Genomic DNA, 16,276 nt, shown 5'->3' on the forward strand with positions numbered 1-16,276 from the left:
ACAATATCATCACTATATTGAGGCAATATCGTCACTATATTGCTTGCTCGTACCTGCACAGCCTCCCAGCCCCAGTCGCGGTACTTCTGGTCGCGCGTGAGGCGCCACATGATGAAGTAGCTCTCGAAAGTCTCGGGCCGAAGCAGATAAACTTTCTCGTTGCTTTTCTGCGCGCGCGCCTCGACCGCGCCGCTGAATCTGAAAACAATAATTACCTATGTTAACAAAATATTATTCAAAACAATATGATAGGGTAGGTAATAAATATATGAGCTTACACACAGCACACGTTTCACGTTGATTCCGCCACTTCTCAGCGCTAACCGATATGCTGTTCCGAAGCGATAGTAGGAACAGCTGTATTGGGACGGGTTAAGTGCTCCGTGAAGCGTCTACATTACTAATTAAAAATTTGAATTTGAAATGGTATGGATAATATTATGGTTTTTGTGTGCAGTGTCGACCCTGCCGCTGTGGAAATTCTCGAAGGAGGTCTTTGTCCTTTGTCTTCTATTGGCTGAAATGGTATTTATTTTTTATTTATTTATTTTCCATATAAATACACACAGTAAACATTAATATTTTCTGCCAAACTGTGACACAGTTTGTCGGCAGCAGTTCTCACAGTACTGTTATTACATAGCCTCTAAATAACATTATACGTATAGGTACAGACGACGGCACGCCAAGTAAAACACTTAGGTTGAATTGCACGACCCCACCCCAATCGCGACCACAACAACCGGTCCCTTCTATATGGAGTTTGACAGACCCTTGACGGGATTACTAATGTTTGGCCAAAAAACGTTTCCCAAATTATCACATCGCAAACAACGTTTCGCAAATTTTCATTTGGCAAATTCTCATTTAGCAAAACAACTTATTGCAAACTTTTAATTCGCAAATATCGTTTTTGGCATATTATTGTTTAGCAAATTATCGTTTGGCAAAGTATGTTTTGCCAAATGTTTCATTTGGCAAAAATATTTCACGATAAACTATTTACAAAATAATTTGATTGGTGCATAAAATGGAATACAAATTAGCTTGTGGTTATTATTTTGTTTAGTGGATAGTTAATATAAAATTTGTTCTAAATTAATTTTCATATTTCATTCTTTTTATCGAAATTTCCAAATGATTCATTAACAATAGAAGTGATTCTAGCGCTCGGCGGCCGCTGCCGCGGCACGCTTCGCTCGCCTTCGCGCGTTAAGGGTCACTGTTCTAACCTAACCTAACCTACTATTTTCTGCAATACCTACTTTCTGCAACCGTACTATTTTCTGCAATGCAAAAACCATGATCATCTGCCTTATGCTTTTATTTGTGGGAAACGGTGGGTAAGTATTAAGTGAAGTATCAATTTGACCAAACAAATTATTTGGGATATAATATTTGGCAAAATAAAACATTTGCTATTTAAACATTTGCCAAGTAAAATTTGGCCAAATGATATTTTGACCAAATGAATTAGTTGCGAAAAGTACAGTTGCTAAAAGTTTATTTGGGAAATGAAACTTTGGCGATAAGTTGTTTGCGAAGTGAAATTTGGCGAAAAGTAATTTGGCCAAACGGAAGGATACCCCCTTGACGTTTGTTAAAGTTAAAGTAAGATGGTGTAACCCACCCCAAGGCCTCTTTTCTTACTGATAAAATGGTGACCGCCGCTGACTTTTAATTTTTTGTATGTAAAAGCACTTTTCACTTTTGTATCGCGTAATACCTGAAGGCCTCAGGCCCAAGCTTGGTGTCCGCCCGCGCGTAGCTTTCATGGCAGGTGTGCGTCAGCTTCTTGGCGACATCCATGTAGCGTTCCGATAGGCTGTTCTCGAGAGTCGTCGATGCCAGCGCGAACATACCACCTGTAAAATGAAGTTATTTAACTTATTTATTGCTTCAAACATTTGCATAATATTGTTGGGTAATCCACTGCGAAGTTAAACAGTCCACCGGTGCCACATCATATGGAAAGCCGACCCCACATAATGTGAATGGACGAGGGCAAAGGAATATTTAAAAGATAGCCTCATAGCGTTATATAAAGTTGTGCCGTCTCTTTTAATATTTCTTTTAGGTTTCTGTTTTCTAGTACAATAAAGTGTATTTACTGTTATTATTATAAATATTCGGTGTTAGAGCGAACATGGTTGCTTTAGTTATTCATTGCATTATACATGAGCATATTATTGTATTCAGGGCCGGATCTACCTATGGGCTGATTGGGCTGCAGCCCAGGGCCCCGGGGTTACAAGGGGCCCCCAGATCCCGCTAAAAAGTAGACAATAATTTGAAAAAAAAAAAAAAATAGTTGTCTGTAAAGTCGGTTTACGGACGATATTTTTACGTGATAACGTCATAAGAAGTTTCAGCCCAGGGCCCCACAAATTCACGATCCGGCCCTGATTGTATTAGATGCGTTGTTGTTATTTTACTCTTGTTGTGACATAATCTATAGTTCGCTTTAACAATTAAGTGTCTAAAGACTAGTAGGATTCATATTAGGATATTCATCACGGTAAAATGTGTTGTAACAATGAAGAATGGTAATAATTCACAGACATTTAAAATTTTGAATGAAGCTATATGATTGCAAAAAAATTAAGCCGAGATTGATGCCCAGCGGCATACATACACACACAATTAGATGATAAAAAATACAATTACATACATTACCATTATTCAAAATCCATAATTCAGTAATGTATCATTGAAGCATTATGTTTTGGGAAATTCATTGTAGTTGACTAGCGAAGCGTGATGAACCTGTTTGGGTACCATGCATTATAATATACACCGACGGCCAGTTTCCGTGTCCTTAATTGGCCACGTGTGTCTTGCTAATGGCGGCATATTTGCGATAGAGCGTTGGAAATTATTTCAATAACATAATAGCTTCGTGGGTCAGTGCCTATTGTACGGCCGATGACAATTATTTGCATTTTAACGGTTAAAATGTTCAAGGGCGAGATCCGCCATGGAATTATTGTGTTGACCTTATTTATTGTTGAAATTAAATTCGAATTTATGCATGCGTTCGTTCCTTAACCCTTACATGAGCATCGTTGTATAGTCACGAAGCTGCTCTTAAATTTATCCACTTTAACACGCAGCAACGTGCAGTGGACAAATACGGCTCTCAACCCTATCGATACTGATGGCGATGGTCCACATCTATTCGAACACGCAGCAGTAGTGATGTGCAGCGACCAAATATCGCCTCAACCCTATCGATACTGACATGTAAATCACGATACTTAGTTGTGTTTCATCATCTCAAACATGTGGCAATAGTGACGTGCTGCATGCAAATACCGTCCTCGATAACATTATCTATACCGACCTGCGAAGCACGAGAGGTGGTCCATCTTCTCCTCGAACACGCGGCCGTACTTCACCTCGGCGAGGTAGGCCAGGCCGGAGGGCGACACGCGTAGCATCTTGTCGAGCGCGGCCTGCATGGCGGCGTCGAACATGACGCGCGCCTGCGAGTCTTCCCGGTCGGACACCAGCCAGGCCTTCAGCAGGTACTCGTAGAACGAGTCGCCGAGCGCGCCCAGCGATATGTGCTCTGGAAACAGTCATCAGTCATTTTATTTGATTTTGATTGGTTTTGCAATATCGCGAGCGGATTCGTGCCACGTCCGATTCGAAATCGTGGGAATACGGTCCGGAGTTGTCGTAGAACTATCTCATAAAGGAAGCGCTGGATGCAGGCCGCTACCAAATCTTCTTCTTGTCATGTCTACAACAAACCCACACAGTATCAGCCCAAAACTCTGCTACAAGAGTGGCCTGCGTGCCCAAACAACTGCACGCAGGAAGATTCAATGAATGCTACTGACAACGCTACCAAATGGTCGATATAGAAATCATTACGGGAGGCCTATGTTCAGCAGTGGATGTCCTGTGGCTGACATAATAATGATAACGCACTATTCCGATATCCGTCAACAGATTTCTCTAGTAAGTTTTCAAGATTGACGGATTCGGATCGTACACGTAGTGCCAAATCGCTCTTAGGCTAATCACAAATTTAACCACGGGAGGACAAACATCCCGTGATATAGGTGACCCACGCTGAACTGTCCCACCAAACTCAATGACAGGGGGGCGCTACCATCGTTCAACTATATGGTTTCCAACATGGCAAAAATCGGAACTAGCGATCCGGTATTGACGGTGGCGCCCCACTGTCAATGTCAGGCATAGGACAGTTCAGTATTTTGGAACTATAAGAAATTCATTCAAGACACGCGTAGCAATGTGTCAATGTCTGTTGCGTATATGAACATAAATGTAAGTCATCAAGTGTAAACATTGGTGCGGCGAGAAGTGAATGAGTAACAAAATGTTAGAAAAATGGTTGGGCTATTTTTGTTTGTTCTTATTTTACGCTTAAGTATCTAAAACGTAAACGCTCATTCTTACGCTTCAGTATCTAAACAAAACAGTTTCAGTATCTTGCGTGCTTAGCACATAAATAATGTAGAGCCTATGGGACAAAGTAATGTGCGTGTAGTAACCGAGTAATAATTGATTAAATTAGGAAGAGCCTTGGAGCACGCACCTTGTTGGTTCGTTAATAGAAACGACTTTTGCACTTGGATATTCTCGAAATGGAAGAAAGTCATGGGAAACCATTCGATAGATAAATATGTGAGCTGGAGTTTCTAATTTTAGAAATAACGATAGTTAATATGTAACCAGACAGACTTAATATAGACTCTTAACAACAATTTACCAAATGAAACATTTGACCTTTACTATATCGAGCTAAACTCAATGGACACTATTCCGATCTATTTCAATTTAGAAAAGATTTACATTCAAAATTAACTGGGCTGGTGTTCGAACCCGTGACCCTTGACCCCAAGGTGATTTGCAGTCATTGAGCCTTCGATCTGACTATCGTCGTGTAATTTAAATGTAGTAGATATAGTACTAATTTAAAGCCATGGACCTATAAAAAAAGGCGGACGGAACTCGCGCTACAACAAAACTGTGACGCAAAATTTTGGCGTTTGTCTATTGTGTGAGTGAATTTAGGGATGCCATGTTAGCCAAAACATTTTACCCATTTATCTTAAGAAAAACATATCTATGGGCAGATATGTTACTTGGAAATGTAGACGAAATTATATCGTGCCATTTGAAAAGGATGAAAGATGAATACTTTGAGGTAGACGCGAAATTTTCAAATTTTCTTACGTTGTTTGCAAGTCAGTGTCAGGTACGATTCACGCAGTTACAAATTATCAATCTTGTGTACCTACGTAATCATATTCTTATGTATCATCAATATTATTATCTCTGATAGATTTTAACATACAACCTGACACTGACTTGCAAAAATATAAGAAAATTTGAATTTCGTAGTTCCACGCCCTTGGGAAGGATCAAATCTGCCTACGAAAATATATATTATCCCATTAAAACACAGTTATTATGATACATTATTTTATTTCAATAGTATGCGTAATAAAAACCTAAAAAGTCTTAAAATTATAGATTTCCCACTTTTCGGGTAATTTTCCCACGTAAATAACTGAGAACACTGGCTTTTGACGTATTATTTTGTCGGGTGATTGACGTTTGATTTTAATATTTTAATGTTTATAAAATCGGGGAAATAAGTGATTAGATTATTAGTTTACCTGTGAAATGTGATTCCTTGATTTTTGTTCGTTCGATCAGAACGGTTTTTACACAATTTCACCACGCAAGACATGTCGTATTTGTGTTTTTTTTTCGCCGCGTAAATGTGTCAACTGTGTGAAGTTTGCACTCGAAGTGGTGTATCAGGGTATGAATGTGTGCGTGCCGGCCTGTACGTACAGGCGAGCTGGTATATCCTAATGTCACAGTATTTTGTTGATGAGAATCCGTCCGTGGACGGCCCCTAACCAGTTCCGACTTTCAGAGTCCGCTGGCTAATAATAGACGAGGCGGACAAGCTCTTCGAAGGCTCATCAGAACAGGCCTCCGACTTCCGCCAGCAGCTGGACCAGATTTTCACCGCGTGTGGCCATCAGCAGCGAAGAGTGGCCATGTTCAGCGCCACGCACACGCCGCCGGTGGCCAAGTGGTGTCGTCATAACATGCGTGGCTTGCTCAACATCACTGTGGGACAGAGGTGAGGTTCTTACACTGTAGCAGTCATCAGACAGCAGCTGGACCACATCTTCAGCACGTGCGGCCACCAGCATCGGCTTATTCCACTATTCCCCATTGACAATACCCGTCAACGGGGATTAGTAAACTTTATGTTCACTATTCCCCGTTAACGCCAATTGGAGCTTACAATAAGATAAGATAAGATAAATTTATTGAATAAAAACTTAGCCTAAATACAAGAAACTTAAATGGGACTATGAAATTATTTGGTTAGTAACAATATGTTAATTAAGGTAGTATACCTAAAGTAATTTAACTAATAACTATGTTAAAAAAAATCCTAATATAACGGGGAATAGTGAACAAAAAGTTCACTAATCTCCGTTGACGGGGATTGTCAACGGGGAATAGTGGAATAAGCCCCAGCAGCGAAGAGTGGCCATGTTCAGCGCCACGCACACGCCGCCGGTGGCCAAGTGGTGTCGCCACAATATGCGCGGCTTGCTCAATATCACTGTGGGACTAAGGTGAGACTCTTACACTTTAGCAGTCATCAGACAGCAGCTGGACCAGATTTCCAGCGCGTGCGGCCACCAGCAGCGGCTTATTCCACTATTCCCCATTGACAATCCCCGTCAACGGGGATTAGTAAACTTTATGTTCACTATTCCCCGTTAACGCCAATTGGAGCTTACAATGTTAAAAATAAAATTCTAATATAACGGGGAATAGTGAACAAAACGGGAATAGTGGAATAAGCCCCAGCAGCGAAGAGTGGCCATGTTCAGCGCCACGCACACGCCGCCCGTGGCCAAGTGGTGTCGCCACAATATGCGCGGCTTGCTCAAAATTATATCGTGCCATTTGAAAAGGATGAAAGATGAATACGTTGAGGTAGACGCGAAATTTTCAAATTTTCTTACTTTGTTTGCAAGTCAGTGTCAGGTACGATTCACGCAGTTACAAATTATCAATCTTGTGTACCTACGTAATCATATTCTTATGTATCATCAATATTATTATCTCTGATAGATTTTAACATACAACCTGACACTGACTTGCAAAAATATAAGAAAATTTGAATTTCGTAGTTCCACGCCCTTGGGAAGGATCAAATCTGCCTACGAAAATATATATTATCCCATTAAAACACAGTTATTATGATACATTATTTTATTTCAATAGTATGCGTAATAAAAACCTAAAAAGTCTTAAAATTATAGATTTCCCACTTTTCGGGTAATTTTCCCACGTAAATAACTGAGAACACTGGCTTTTGACGTATTATTTTGTCGGGTGATTGACGTTTGATTTTAATATTTTAATGTTTATAAAATCGGGGAAATAAGTGATTAGATTATTATTAGTTTACCTGTGAAATGTGATTCCTTGATTTTTGTTCGTTCGATCAGAACGGTTTTTACACAATTTCACCACGCAAGACATGTCGTATTTGTGTTTTTTTTTCGCCGCGTAAATGTGTCAACTGTGTGAAGTTTGCACTCGAAGTGGTGTATCAGGGTATGAATGTGTGCGTGCCGGCCTGTACGTACAGGCGAGCTGGTATATCCTAATGTCACAGTATTTTGTTGATGAGAATCCGTTCGACTTTTTTTATAGGTCCATGTTTAAAGCATGAATTGCTCGACATGCTTGTTAAATAAAGGTCATCATCATTACATCAATCATGGACAAAAGTTAGTCCTTTTTTCCTCGTCTCTTTTGCACTACAACTCCTGTACGAGTATATCCAGGTTCAGGACTCTTTTGGATGCCAATGAAACGCAACCAGTGAAGGTTGAGTAGTCTGGGGGATAGCAGACTTGAAGTTCTCGTCTGATACTGGACAAAAGCTCCCCACGAATTTCCAGTTAGCATCCAGGTATTTGATTGCCCATAAACGTCACCAGATCGTCAGTCTAGCTAGGCAGTTAGAGGCCCTGTACTATGTGTTCCTTCTTGAAGAGTAGTTAAATAAGCGTGATAAAGTAATGTGGACTCACTCTGTCCCCCCTGTCCAGTGCGCGGGTTGATAAAGTCCTAGAAACCCAACCGGTGAAGGTAGTGAGTAGTTAGCTAGCTAGAAAGAAAACTCTGTCTGTCTTAGCATATGGATAGTTAACTAAGGGTGATAAAGTGGTTCATCTCGACAGATGGATAGTTAATTATGCATGATAAAGTAATGTGGACTCACTCTGTCCCCACTGTCCAGTGCGCGGGTTGATAAAGTTCGGGTAGAGGTCGTTAGGTTTCTCAGCGTTGTTCAGCACCTCGCGGATTCGGTCCACCTTCTGCCTGTACACTGAAACACGAAAACAAATGATAATGTTAAAATCTCAATACGATTTCTGTCTCAGCCGGGCTAGGATGCGCGCCGTGATAATATCGACGATTTATGTCAAAAAGTATGGGCTTATCGCGTAAAATCGATAACTGCTTATCGGGACGCGAATTGTAGGCCTACAGAAGTTATATTTGTGTGCAATGTGAAACATTCATATGAAGAATTCCAAGACCAATTCTGCCAATTAAGGTATAAGTGAGGTATCCCATGGTTCCATAAATTTAAGCCTTATGCCTGTAGAGTAGAACCACAAAACCTTGGTATAGAAACCAAAGTGTTCTAATAAGTCTTAGAAATAAATAATTGACAATTAAGTATTTTTTTTGCTCTCAATGAACTTGTGCAATTAAGTCAAATAACCGGCTTGCAAAATTACCAAATCGACTGGCACCATTTACATAACAACACAAACAAAATTGTTTACCCAGCTGTAATGATTTTATCGTCATACGTCATCATCACACATGGTATTGTGTAAAATGAATATGCTCATGTATTTTTATAATAGAAGATCGAGATTCGAGATATAGAATGAAAGAAGTTATTTATAAACATGAAGTTAATGAAGAAGATGTTTATAAATCAGAAAATATAGAGATATTATTATTTAAAAAAAATAGTGGACATCTATCGTTTTTCGATAATATTTTCAAAGGGAGTTGTAATAGACAATTATTATTATTACTTTACTTAACCAATAAAATGGTTTTAATAATGAAATGAAAATTTATATATACAAATTTCATAGATACGAAATAAAAATAATTCCCGCTGCTGACTTTTTGTGGAACAATGCAAACGGAACAAACCTCCAGCATTTCCTCATTCAACCTAATAGGTACATACCTATGCAAGTCATATTTTATAAAATAAATTGATTTATTTGACCAATAAGGATTGTTATGCTGGCAAAATGAGCCAACGCGTTGTTTTTTCCTTGACGGTGTTGGCACGTTCGGAGACATTTATTTATGTAAAGTATCCTACACGGTATCATTTTGTATTTTTTTTAATTTTGCGTTATTTCTAGCTTACGATAATGAAGGACGGAATTTGATAGCATCGACAGTTCGACACCCAACGAGATATGTATCGTGTGAAATCGCAGTGATATGTCACTAATTAAAATTTTCATCATATCGTATGCATATTGAAAAATATCAATCTTAAAATATGAAATAACAGGCAGCGAACATACAGCGTATCCTTTTTGATACAATCACAACAGTAACACTTGATGTGATAATTTATATTTATTAGAAAACAGATTTTCTAAAGGTTAATTCATGTATAGCCTGACCAGGAACATAAAAACCCTCGCCATGTTGCGGAAAACTAATGGTACTAATTTCTTTTAATGGCAACAGTAACTGAAAACTTCATTGACATGTCACCTTGCATGTCAGTCTATTGTTGTCAAAGTGTAAACAAACTTTATTTTAAATGTTTGCAATTGATTTTGTGAATTAAATTGCTAAAATATTTTTATAGTCGTGAAAGAAAAGTGGTTCACGATGTGTTAATGTATTTGTCGAAGAGAAATACTAAGGGTTCGGACAATATTTTCATTGAATAATGTTTCCGACAAAGGTTGTCAAATTGACTGACATGTTTATCGTATAGTACAGTCCACTATGAAAATTAGCTGTAGTCTGTTTCAACTACCTATTTTAAAGTTTTTTGTCACTTTCTAAGTTTTGAATTTTATGGAATTGGGAAAGAAGTACCGAGTTTGAAGCGTTCATGAGCAGACATTGCAGTTGAATATTCAAGTTCTGAATTTGATTATTGATGAATAATAAAATAAATCCTACTAGCTCGATTGATGGTTTCATTTAATTTATTTAAACCAGGTTACCTTTAATAATATTTTTCGTTAATTTATGAAAATATCAAATTAGCCCGTAATCCTGAATCCTGATACATAAATTTAGCCTATTAATTTAACACATGTACGACTGTACTCAGTGTTGCACTATCAAATGCAATTGAAGCGCCTCTATGCCAGGGTTTTTATGTTCCTGGTCAGGCTATATCTAGTGATCGCTAACTAATATAATGAAATGTATCATTGGCGTACCATCTTTGCCGGTGACGTCACTAAGGTACGTGAACTCCATGTGAAGGGTGCCCACTTCGGAGAGGATGCTGTTGGGGCCTGACCAATGGTACTGACGACCGACCTGAAAATATCGCACATTTAATTAGTATTGGAAGCGAATATCGCTTGCATAATGTACGAATATCGCCCTTTAGTTTATTCAAGCGATATTCGGTACCTATGATAACTATTGCCGGTGATGACTTTTCGTGAGTCATCCTTTGCTTATGTTTGTTGTTGTATGGATATTTTTCTAATTAGTTTCAGTTGCTCCAAATTGTATTGCGTTAAATGAAATCATCATCATCATCATCATCTCAGCCATAGGACGTCCACTGCTGAACATAGGCCTCCCCCAACGCTTTCCATGTTACATGAAATACGTCTTACTGCAGTTAGTTTACATTGGTAAAGTAACGGTATGTTATGCTAATACATATTTATAAAACATAATACTTAGTCAAGAATGCGGAATCAATTAATGTAATTCAAAATTTACTTTCCAATAAATCCGAGTTATTAGTATTTTTTTGTTGAATTCATTCGTGTAATATACGAAGATGATGAATTTTTCAAGTGAATTTTGTGCAATACCACTAATTATATCATTTTCATTTCTGTTTAGCCGCATGCGTAAACTAATAATAAAAAAAACTGTATTCGAATAGTTTACTTGAATATTGTGCTTTATTGTAATAAGTATAATTGACATAGGTTTAATTTAACAATCAAATTAATTTAATGTTTCAAGTTTAAATGCATGGTTACTGAATTAGGAAAAAACCATTAAAGTATCCTTTCGTTCCTTCGTTTCAGCCGAATGACGTTCACTGCTGAACAAAGGCCTCCCCCAAGTATCCTTTATTGCGAGTAAAATAAAACAGCTATTATGGAATCGTTTCTATATCCTTTATATTGACCAACACGAACCCCCGAACTTTATATCCGGCGGTAATATGATTTCGGAGTGATTACAAGACCGAAACTAAGTTACTTCGCGCCCTCCTCACAATCTTCTTACACAAGTTTTGTTGGTTCTTTGTGTACCTTAAGCCCGTATTAATAAAACAATCTTACTTTTGAGCGTGGTTTACAAGTTTTAATAGCGTTTTTTAATTTAATAAAAAGTTAGTAGAGTTTTAATTATTAAATACTCGTAAGTGGCGGATATTGCGTTACCGTTTTTGCCTTATTACAAAAATTATCCAACTATGACGGCGTAAGAGGTGCTCCTGTTACCTGCTAATATGATATCTCAGCCCCTATTAGGTGTTCAGTGGCTCTTAAGATTGTTTAATAAGCACTTAAAAGTTTTTGCTTGCTTAATGTGTGTTACTGTTACGTACTGTTTTTGTTCGCGAACACCACTTTAATTAATAGTAGAGCCACTTGAGATGATCAGCGGAATTGACGCAGCTACCATTGTCAAAACAAAACAATAAATAAAGATGTACAAAAGAAGTACAGTTTCTTGCAAGCTAGCAAGAAATGTTATTTATACAAGTCGTCGATATTTAATTTTATTTTGCTAAACAACAAAATCAGCTAATCGCTGAGTTTAGTGCACTCATGCTCAAATAAATATTGAGTTTAATCAGTAAATCTATTATCACTATCAAGATACTCAAGATAAGTCAAGTCAATGTACCTACGAGTATAATTATGTTACAGTCAAAAAAACTAATTTCGATCATAACTAATCTTGACTGTAAAAATCAGACAAAAGTGGTATTGACCGATGCCCTTAGTTAAAATCAATTCTAACTCATATTTGCAGTAATAGTAAAACTATTTCTGACCAAGAGCATCGTCAAAATCACTTGACTGCAAAATATTGGGTGTTAATGGGTGACTATATCATATCGGATCTAGTGTATAAACTACCATACATATAAGTAACAAGTTCCAAGTCTTCTCCGGGCCGTATTTTCACGGATTCGGATCGGGCCTAATACGAAACCGCTCTACAGGGTGTTAGGTAAATGGGTATATGAGCCGACACTAGCCCATGTTAACATGGTCATATAAATAGTATGGTGAAGTCAGAAAATTGATATCTTCATTTTAATTATTTTAATTTTCATACAAATCGGATATAATAAAATTTATTTTGTATGAAAATAAAAAAAAAAATGATGATATCAAATTTCTGACTTCACCATACCATTTATATGACCATGTTAACATGGGCTAGTGTCGGCTCATATACCCATTTACCTAACACCCTGTATAGATGGCTTAATCTAAGATGAAGCTACACCCTGTATAGATGGCTTAATCTAAGATGAAGCTTCAAGACAATCTTACCTTAGTAGACGGGTTTATGAGCGCATATGGCAGGCCAGTAGGTGTCTCGAAGGCCGGCAGCAGAGCGTCCGCCACTTCCGCCGCTTTGTCCTTGAACACCGCATCGCCGGTCAGCGCGTAGCACGAGAGCAGACCACCCACGAATCGGATGGTGGTCTCGAACACTGAGAGGTCGGAGTCCTGGGTAATAAAAAAAGGTGTTTTAGAAACAAGCCTCAAAAGATCCCACCACTGCAACTCCTGTGCGACCAGGATCTACAGTTTGACCGCCAATAAAAACCCAACCAATGAAGTGTTAGCAACGAAAGGATTAACGCTGATTTGGCTATCAAATTACACCTGAGGAACGCGGGGAGTCGTACGGGATAACAAAAAGATATTCCTTGTGGCATTCGAACGTTGGCCGCGAGCTAGAACGCCATTGAGCCGAGAGCCTTCTAAAGTATTGAGTGTGTTGTGTACCTATGATTGATGGCTTGATTTGTCAAATTATGGTATTGGTGAATAAGTGGGTTTCAGACTATTTGTATTTAATATCCAATTTGTGAGTGAGTATGTGTACGAATCTAACATAAGGCCAATCTTTAATTATCCTGCTTTCGCCTCCGAGATTTAATTTACCATGTAGTACCCCTGTACGACAACCCAATCCGCACACAATATTCAGCGCAGTAGTAGTAAAAAACAAAAGAGCGGGCAACCCCACCCCTACCACGCTGTGGGCTCGGTGTCCGAGCGGTCTCATTATTTTAAGTTGTGCAGTGTAGTGACGAGAATTAGACCCAACACAAGGTTGGTTGTAACAACTATTTTGTGCAAGTGCTCGTACATTTTTATTATAAGCGTTGTGACACGACGCGTAACTTTGACCCATTTTTAGCTCCAAGTTAACGCGCGATGTTAACCAGTAGCCATTTTTTGCTCCGAGGTAATGCGAGATGTTACCCAGTAGCCATTCTTTTGCTCCGAGGTAATGCGAGATGTTACCCAGTAGCCATTTTTTNTGTTAAGGCGAGCTAAAATCAATAATTTTAACAGAAAATCAATAAAATTGGCTGTTCAGAATAAGGTCACATTCTTTCAAAAATGTTTAATCAATATAACTGCAACAAAACTGTCTTTGACAAGTTTCAGCAGCTCGACTCTATCTCACCTTAACCTTTTATATGGTGATTCTCTGGGAATATAAAATAAAATGGACTCCCATCCAAACCTAGATCTATTCTTGCCTGTCGATAGACGTACAAAATAATACATAAATAGGGAACAATATTAACAGGAGCTAAATAAACTATGTATTTAACATTTATATCAATCAACATAGTTGTACCACCTTAGGTTATTATCAGATATAGTAATAAGTAGTGCCTATGTTTATCTTACGTTACTCGGAAGCGGAGATGAGTCAGTCGAAGCGCTTAATTCCAAAGTGCGTCGTTTGCTCGGAGGCTGCGCGCGCGCCGCGATTTGTCATTAGCCACAATTACTAGCTCTAGCTGTACTTAATTACCTAATGGGCGCCGCTTAATATATCTAGGATGAGACGCACCCGAAGAGACGAATACGTCCTGGATATCTTAAACATAACTGTTTGAAAAACTTTCTGTAATAAACACATAGAGTATGGATAGGAAAAAGCGTATCTTTGAAAATATAGATGACTAAAATTACGTCAATAGGTCAGCAACTTAAGATGATACTCGGTTCTGAAAATGGTATTTAGAGGAACAATGAGTTACCTACACGAACACAGCGGAGAAGCGGTCTCTCAGATAACAAAGAATGTAGAGAATCACTACATAGACAAGAGTCGGGTAACGCACTTTTCTCTAACCCAATTTTATTTTTCTTTGTTAATTCGCTAACTTGCATACAACATAAAGTAAAGAATTAAAATTTTATTACTTTACAACACCAATAAAAATAACGTCACGTACGTAAGTACATAACGGGACACGCTACGGACGTATTTGACCCAGAGTAGCCGAAAGTGAAAAGACGATTTGAAACCGAATTCCTCAGAGAAGACATATTTATTTTTGGCTTGGATCATCATCATCAACAGCCCTTTACAGTCCACTGCTGGACTATGAGCCTCCTCCACTATAGTGGAGGGAGGCTTGGATAAATTGTTTCTTTTTAATCAAGAAAAGCATTCACAATAGATAGAGGGTGGATCGTAAATATCGTATTTGATAAACATTTATACCTGATATTTCCCATCTGGTGACCTAGAACGAGGAGACCCGACCCAAAATAATGGGAAATAGCTAGGGCAAAGAAAAAGATTTCCCCTTATGGAAATAAGGGTCTAAATAAACAGACAATAAGGAAATCATTATATGATAGGTATAAAAAAATCGTTAATCTAACAACAACTTCATATTCACTAACAACTTAGCGCCTACAGCTAGAGGCGTTTCGTAGTATGCATTGGAGCAAAAAGTCCAAAGGAACTACGGGATTAAATGATCAGGTTGTGGTAACGGCGCGGGCGCAGGAAACTGTCGTCCGGCGCAGTGCGGCGGCGGTGGGTGGCACTTGACCAGGCGCATAGGCCCGCATTACCACCGATTGTTCATAACTAGGGCAATCACTCCCACTTTCAATGATATAGCAACAACGGCAAAGATATTTAATATTCCCCATCCGTCCCTCTCATTCAAGCTCGCAATCTAGAATGAGTGAAAGCGAAAGATAGAGTTCGAAGTTTTCTCGGAATTGGTGCCTAACTGCCTAGTGTACCAAACGTTACTATTACAGATACTTTATTTTGATTGTCATGGTGCCGGAGCGGGAACCCTAATTATGCGAAGTGTTTATGGGTGATACCGCTAGTAACAAAATTATGTTTATCTCATACAAAAGAAATTATCCTGTTTTCGCCTCCGAGATTTATTTTACCATGTAGTACCCCTGTACGACAACCCAATCCGCACACAATATTCAGCGTAGTAGTATTAAAAAACAAAAGAGCGGGCAACCCCACCCCTACCACGCTGTGGGCTCGGTGTCCGAGCGGTCTCAGTGACGAGAATTAGACCCAACAAAAGGTTGGTTGTAACAACTATTTTGTGCAAGTGCTCGTACATTTTTATTATAAGCGTTGTGACACGACGCGTAACTTTGACCCATTTTTAGCTCCAAGTTAACGCGCGATGTTAACCAGTAGCCATTTTTTTGCTCCGAGGTAATGCGAGATGTTACCCAGTAGCCATTCTTTTGCTCCGAGGTAATGCGCGATGTTACCCAGTAGCCATTTTTTGGCGAAAACAGGATAATTTAGATCGAACTTCACTTGGTAAGTTCGTTTGATCATTTAATAATAATCATCATCATCATCAGGTCATTTGGTCTTTAATGCAGAAGGACGACCCTCTATTTAGCCAGAGGCAAATTGAAGATTT

At 38.7% G+C, this 16,276-nt stretch overlaps 1 protein-coding gene across 2 annotated transcripts in view; it reads right to left on the bottom strand.

Annotated features, from left to right (window-relative positions):
• LOC114361860 (mannosyl-oligosaccharide alpha-1,2-mannosidase IA) overlaps nucleotides 1–16,276 on the bottom strand; it is a 76,506-nt gene that overhangs the window by 6,978 nt on the left and 53,252 nt on the right. For both annotated transcript variants that reach the window (XM_028317073.1, XM_028317074.1), the window contains exons 3-8: nucleotides 12,870–13,049; nucleotides 10,542–10,644; nucleotides 8,312–8,419; nucleotides 3,344–3,571; nucleotides 1,727–1,865; nucleotides 54–198 (exon numbers count right to left, since the gene is read on the bottom strand). In XM_028317073.1, coding sequence (XP_028172874.1) covers nucleotides 54–198; nucleotides 1,727–1,865; nucleotides 3,344–3,571; nucleotides 8,312–8,419; nucleotides 10,542–10,644; nucleotides 12,870–13,049 — 903 coding nt within the window. The remainder of the gene's footprint in view (nucleotides 1–53; nucleotides 199–1,726; nucleotides 1,866–3,343; nucleotides 3,572–8,311; nucleotides 8,420–10,541; nucleotides 10,645–12,869; nucleotides 13,050–16,276) is intronic.

Source organism: Ostrinia furnacalis, unplaced genomic scaffold, assembly GCF_004193835.3.
Source record: "Ostrinia furnacalis isolate ACB-3 unplaced genomic scaffold, ASM419383v2 OfSCF6011, whole genome shotgun sequence".
NCBI classification, from domain to species: Eukaryota; Metazoa; Arthropoda; class Insecta; order Lepidoptera; family Crambidae; genus Ostrinia; species Ostrinia furnacalis.